This window comes from Onychostoma macrolepis, chromosome 02 (assembly GCF_012432095.1).
Source record: "Onychostoma macrolepis isolate SWU-2019 chromosome 02, ASM1243209v1, whole genome shotgun sequence".
Lineage (NCBI taxonomy): Eukaryota > Metazoa > Chordata > Actinopteri > Cypriniformes > Cyprinidae > Onychostoma > Onychostoma macrolepis.
Genome location: NC_081156.1, coordinates 19,610,061 through 19,617,214, shown reverse-complemented (window position 1 = coordinate 19,617,214; position 7,154 = coordinate 19,610,061). Strand labels below are relative to the sequence as shown.

At 36.9% G+C, this 7,154-nt stretch overlaps 1 protein-coding gene across 1 annotated transcript; it reads right to left on the bottom strand.

The window, feature by feature from the left end:
- Positions 1 to 1,152: 1,152 nt before the first annotated feature.
- Positions 1,153 to 5,635, bottom strand: socs6b (suppressor of cytokine signaling 6b). Its single transcript, XM_058762462.1, has 2 exons — positions 5,294 to 5,635; positions 1,153 to 3,830 (listed from the first exon to the last, which is right to left on the bottom strand). Exon 2 carries the CDS (start codon positions 3,711 to 3,713, stop codon positions 2,115 to 2,117), a length of 1,599 nt encoding a protein of 532 aa, XP_058618445.1. The 5' UTR covers positions 3,714 to 3,830; positions 5,294 to 5,635; the 3' UTR covers positions 1,153 to 2,114.
- Positions 5,636 to 7,154: the final 1,519 nt, after the last annotated feature.

Genomic DNA, 7,154 nt, shown 5'->3' with positions numbered 1-7,154 from the left:
ATGTCTTGTGTGCTTTAAATTAAAATAATTCTTTACACTTTTGACTCATCCCTTCCCTTTATTTCTTAAAAATAGTTTAAAGGCTAAAATATGAGGTTCTGTCTGCCACTAGGTGGCGCTTTTGGAACGGTATTGATACAGCGGTTTCCCCGGTAACTGCTGAACACAAAGCAGCACCGTGCTCATAAATTATACTTTCAGACATTATACTGTAAGTCGGTGAGATGAAACGAAAATGCCAAGGCAGTCGGTTCACTTCAGATATAAATTCATATTAAAAACACCCGCCCTGCATTTTGACTTTGAAATGTTTATTTTATTATTTCACTTTAATCGTGACAGTTTTAACATATTTAATTTAACTGAGCATGGCCATTTTTGCTTACCTTTTACACGACTTGAAAGCGCAGACTCTCCCATGAAAAAAAGCAGAATTTACAGGAGACTTTACATTATTTTAACCATAATTTGTATTTGTGGTTTTCAAGCCAATGCTCACTGAAGCGGCAACCTCACGAAGTGTTTTTATCTCCCGCTCGGTTCCATCAGAGGGCGCGCGCCAATAAAGACAGACAGATCACAGCCTCACGCGCGGACTCGAGCGGAGCTGTAGCTTATTTTATGTTTAAAAAAAAAAAATTATATGAAGTATTCCGTAAGATTTTTTTTTATTTTATTTTTTATATATATGAAACCAATTCAACCAGGCAAGGATTTCAAGCACCTGTACGAACCCTGTACGAAACTCATTACTAGGTATGATAGACCTATTGTAGAGATAAGCTAGTTACTTATACCGTATATATTTAGTCACTGTAAAAGGTAATTTAGCCACTACTTAAAAACATTATACACAGTAGTTACTTATACATTACTTTAGTTATTTTAATAATTATATTTAAGCCAAGAAACTTGAGAAAAGAAATAATTTGCCTGCTTTGCAATTCATTATTGAAAGGGTGCAATTCTCACTCAAGGGTGTAAAAGATCAAATACAACAGAAGCATATAAATAAAACACTGACAAAGGAGAAAGATCCATTAATGAATGTAAAATCAAACAAAAATGATGCCACTTCATCTGTTAAAATGTTTTTACTACCATAAATGGGATTTTAAATTACATATCGAATGAACTGAGAGAGATTAATCATATAAAATTTTTATTTTGAACTGGAGAACAAGTTCAAGTTACAACATATCAGTAAGCAAATTCTGTTCCCAAAAAGAGATGATTTTAAACTGTACCATTGACATAGTCCATAACAGGAAACCTTTCAGTTTTTAAACAATGATATACAATACTAATGAACACTTAAACAATGCAAGGGGAAAAGACCAGCTGTATTTATAATGTAACTGCATGCCTGTTAAAAGATGACTGCTATAAAGAACAAATCATACAGTACAAAATCAATTAACTACAGCAAAGATGAGTTTCAGTGAGGCACCTAAACTTGGCATTACGTGCTAAAGAATGCAAACAAAAAAGGGGTGAGAATATGATCTGACAAACATGAGCAGCTAATATAGCTTATTAGATTATCTCCACAGAAGGGTAAGATCATATGTATGGTGAGAGGACATCATTTGGCATATTGTATAGTACATTTTCCCTTTGAATAAGATGATGACATAACAATGGCTGGTACGACAAAAGTTATGTGTTCAAAAAAAGGGGGGAGGAGGAATGTAATCTACGCATTCACAAACGTGCGGCCATTATTAAGGCTTCTATACTCTGTGCATTTTTGCCAAGAACCTCTAAATGCCCTAAAATAAGCAGGAGTTGTGTGCTGATATTTCATAGTGTGGGATATGAAGAAAAATACTGGACTGTCTTTGACTGTAACAAAAACGAAATGCAACAGTACTACGAGAACATGCGTAAAATGCTCCAACATTGAGATCCAAACACTCTTAACGACATTCTGGCACCGCATCTCTTCACAAACCACTGAATTATCTACTCTACCAGACCGACAAACATCATCATTATTCCTTTCAGAAATATGCGTAATTGAATGGTAACAAAACTGTTGAAATGTTTGCAAAACCTGCTTCGTTATGTCTTCCAAAAAGTGCAAGTAGCAACCGAGTCAGGATTTACTGCATTCAGTAGTGCTTCTCCTGCAGGTAATCTTTCATTTTGTTCGGTAAAGGCAATTTCTGGATCAGATCTATCCGCGTGTATTGGCGGATAACAAAGCGGCACAAGTACTGCAGTGAGCGCACTTGCATAAACCTCGAAACGGGATTGGTCAGTCTAACGGGGTAGGTGACGGACCCCGGCAAGCGGGATCTGGAATAGCAGAACGCTCCGTTCTCTGAATCCTTGACCGAATTATCAATGAGATCCACAATTGACACGTGGCCTTCGATGTCAGGTTGCTCGTAGAAGCTGAAACTGCCGTTCGAGTGCTCGATTCGCGTGTGCAGAGTTTTACCCTGTGAGCGAAAGCTCAAGCTTAGAAGATATCGATCATCGGAGCTGTCGCGGACTAAAAAAGAACCGTCTGGAAGATTCGTCAGCTTTTCTTCGGCCTCCCATCTTGTAATGGGACCCCAATACCAGCCTTGCTTGGCTAGTTTCTTCAGTTCAGCCGTGAGACTAGTAACCACCATGGGTCCGCTGCTCTGCACGGCATCATAGACCCGCTGCACCCCTGGAGCCGAGTTGGGGTCAAAGTTGAGATGGTGCATGACTCTCTCTGCAACCTGAGCATGTGTACCACCAAACCCAGAGAAGCTTCTCTGGAGATAACTATCGGGCAACGGAGGTAGCAAGGGGGAAAGTGGGGCTTCCAGTCTGGAGCCCTGCAGCAAGACATTTGCAGTATTCAAAAAGAGCTGGTTCACCGATGACGACTCCATGAAGATGTCTGGTGACAAGAGGTCCTGGTCAATAGGTTCCTCATCTGCATGAAGAGATCTGCATCCCTCTGACTGCGGAACGACGTCCATGGGTGTGGTGCCATCTAAGCAAAAAGAGCGCGAACCTTCATCGTCAGGAAAGAGTCCATCGTCTAAAGGCATTGTGTATTGAATATAATCCTGAGCTGCGAGACCAATGACTACAGGCACGTGTTCATCCATTTCAAGGTGCAAATCGCCATTCTGAGCGCCAGAATGGTGGTCTGGCACACGTCTGGTGAGTTTCAATGAATCGCTAGATTCTTTGAACTCTCTCTGGAGGTCTAGGAAGTCTTGGCAGACACCGTTGAGAGCCGGACTTGGATCAGAGGAGTTCATTAATGCCTTAACGTCCATTTTGATGCACGTCTCCTCCGAGTTCACTGGTCTGAGAGGCCACGGGGTGGGACTGTAATGATGACTATGGATGGATGTGGAGCGGGAGGAACGCTGGGATTTTATGTCACTTAGAGTAATGGGTGCCGAAGAAGAAGAGAAGGTGTCATCATCTATAGAGCATACAGATGGAGAACCACCCTTGACCTTTGGTTTCTGTTTCGCTGAGAGTCTCCTTTTCAAGGTGCCCATGAGACCCTCGCTCTTAGATCGGACTTTGGGTCTTTTTTCATCCTCGTTATCCAGGTCGCTACTGACGAGATCTTTGCTGTAGCATCCTCCAAACAGAGAGTCTTCAGCGGAGAAACTGGCTGACAGGTCCGGCTGTGATACAGCAAATTCATTCTCTTCTTTGCCTTTTATATTAAATGACTTTCTTATTGTTTTCAGACTGATCTTCTTCATTCTGAAAGATCCCCCTTAATGATTTGAAGGGGGATTATGCGTGATGTTCTTGGGATGAGGGAGATGACTGTGAACACTTACACATAGCTGATCACATACGACCCACGACTGCCATACCTACAAAACAGAAAAAGACATTAATAGACTAAAATAAACCAAGTAATCATATACATAAATTCATTACATTCAGGATAAAACAATCGCAACTTATGTTACTTTTGCTATTTAAGACAGAAAATTCTGTGAGATTTTTAAGGTTTTCACCATTTTATATAGCTTTTCACCTCGACTATCTCATCACGAGTGGTTTGACAAATATTCTGGGAAGTGTCTCAATTTGTCATAAAACCTAGAGACTGAAAATATCCCCCTTTTAAGACCAATTCTTGACAAAGTAATAATTAAATGATTATTAGGCTACATTCAATGATTGGTCTAAATGGTCCAATGTATTAGTCCTTGTTTTGGGTTATGTCTGATTGTTACATTACTATTCAAAATTACTATTTTTTTTTTTTTTTAGGAAATGAATAGCAAGGAAGCATTCATTCAATCAAAAAGTGACAGTGAAGACAATATTAATGTTACAAAACAGTTTTATTTCAAATACATGCTATTGTTTTGAACTTTCTTTTCATCAAATAATTCTGGGGAAAAAACTGTAAAAAAAATATTAATATTAACATTTTTCAACACTGATAATAATAATAATAATAATAATAAGAAGAAGAAGAAATGTTTCTTGAGCACCAAATCTGCATATCAGAATGATTTTTGAAGGACCATGTGACACTGAAGACTGGAGCAATGGCTGCTGAAAATTACACCGCGAATTACAGAATGAAAAAAATATTTATAAAATCAGTTTTTACTATTTCACCATATTGCTGCATTACTGTATTTTTATTCAAATAAATCAGCCTTGGTGTGCATAAGAGAGCACAAAAAAAAAAAATCTTATCGACCTTTAACTTCTGAATGATAAAGACAAACATTAAGCTTTTTTTTGTTGTTGTTGTTGGAAAAAACATGCACAAATAAATCACACACAATAGGACCAGCAACATGAACCAATAAAGTAAACAGGGTTTTAATAGATATGAATTTATGTTGATTTTAAAAGCTATTTGTTCAATAAACAGTACAGGCTCACCAGATTAAAATTATAACCATATTGAATATTTAACATAAACATATGGTACCAAATACCATTTTTCTAGGAAAATACATAGGGTTATCAAGGCTGACATTCACATGTGCTGTGTATTTCAAAATAATGACATTATTATATTGCAGTAGGTTAAACATTTATGTCTGATTGTTGTCTGGCATGTCTAGTGCGCATTATGAATTCATCAGATAATAACAGACATTCAATATGAATCTGCCATTCTATAAACAAGTTATACAGTTCAAAGTTCAAAACACTCCTTGAATTCATAAATATGAGCGTGCTAACGCTTTAAGAGCAGTTAGCACTCAGGCTAACCTGTACAGGCCCTGTATATTAAACATCACTTCTGTCTAATGCTACAACGCTAACCATCAATATTAACATACAAATATTAACTATACATTACCTGCCGTGGCTTGAATACACTGTCAACTAACAGCAGTTTTCATATCAGTGTCCGCAGAGCTATGAAATCACATTAGGAGACATTATTACTTCACGGCTAGCTGATACCTGCACTTACAAAAACAGCGCAGAAACGAGCTCAATTTCTACAGAGACGAGGAATAATGGGCACTTTATGACCGCGTTTTGCGATAAAGTGACACCGTACGCTGTGGACGTTTTGAATTGTGCCTATTTTCGGCGTTTGAAACTTTTCTCTAGCTAGCTGCCGTTTTTCCCTGTCCTGTCTCTTTTCTCTGCCCTCTTTGTTTGCTGTTGCATCATGGGAGTGAATGTAAAGGAGGGGAGGAGACCTTTGATGCTCGTCGGAGCACCGCCGACTGTCTGCTTTAGCAGCAAAAACCGCATATTATTGAAATAATAGGCTTTTGTTTAATTGATTTTATATTCATGTCAGGTCCGTTATCACGTATTTTATAGCCTATTTTGTTATGTTAATTTTTTTGTAATTTGATATACTTCCAGTTCCTATAATTCCAATTTCTGTTGGCCAACACAATCATATTTTTGTAATGTCACCTTGTACTTTAGTGGTTTATTACTGTTATACTGATTAAGTCTCTCTAAAAAGTTTAAATAGCACTTAAATACCAACCTTTAGCTTAGTTCCTCTGACAAGTTACTTGTTACATATGTATGGAACACACACACAAAAGGTCACTGAAGTATCTTTTTTTCTGGGCAATAATGGTGGTAATATTTTTTTCTTTAAATGAGACTTAATGACTACACACACACACACACACACACACACACACACACACACATATATATATATATATATATATAAACTACAATTTTCACTGGCATATAATTTGACAACTGTCCACCATTATTTTTAGTCGTGAAGAGGGCAACTGGTAAATACGTTTCATTATTAGGATGAATTTTTTTCTAATATAACAAATGACTTTGTATTAGTTTTTGTGCTTTGAACTAATAATAATAATAATAATAATAAATGTAATTCTATGAAGTAAAAGCAACAGTTAAGGGTCTATACTTTTGCAAGGTTATGTATGAATACTGATTTACTCTAAAGCCTTGATTCTGAAATAAATATTATTTTAAATATTTAAGTTTATTACTTTTACATATTTAATAAAAAATTGATTTAATAATATGCATTACCTGTACTTGTGTGATACTACTATAATCATAACTGGGGAGCTGTCTATTGTTTGTTTAAATTTTTTGGTCATCTTTTTGGTGTGTGGTGCTGTATGTGTGTATTTATTTGTTTGTTCATTTGCACAAATTTTAAACAGTGCAAAATGTATATTCAGGTTTACTTTTATTTTATTAACCTACATTTAAGTTAAATTCTGTTCCCAAAATCATTTTTTGAGGATTTTTATGTATCCTCCTCAATATACTTTGGACCTTGGAAAAGCAAACCAGGCTGCTCACAAGAAAAATGCAAACCCTCCTGCACTTTTGTTGTGCTTTTGCACATCAGACTTTTAGATGATTAAAGCGTGGTCTAATTAGTGTCAGTAATATTTTAAAGAGGGCGCCTATGCATGCCAAGGCCAGGCTAATTGATGTCATACTCTTTCTCTGTGTTGTTTTTTCCGCCCTGTTTAACTGACAGAGCTGTGGGCTGTTGTGGTCAGGTGTACTGAAAGCTACAACAAGGAGACAGATACTCTGCAGAGGGATAATTACCTTCAGCAACAAGGGTTAACCAAGCACCTCTTTCACAGACAACACAATGTATTCTGCTTTCACTGTAATAAATTTTACAGCAAATACTTAGATTTTAAGCTTTATTAACTTTAGTAAATTTTTATTTTGTATTA

Coding starts and splice junctions, on each gene's coding strand:
- socs6b (XM_058762462.1), bottom strand. CDS start 3,713: ATGAAGAAGATCAGTCTGAAAACAATAAGAAAGTCATTTAATATAAAA.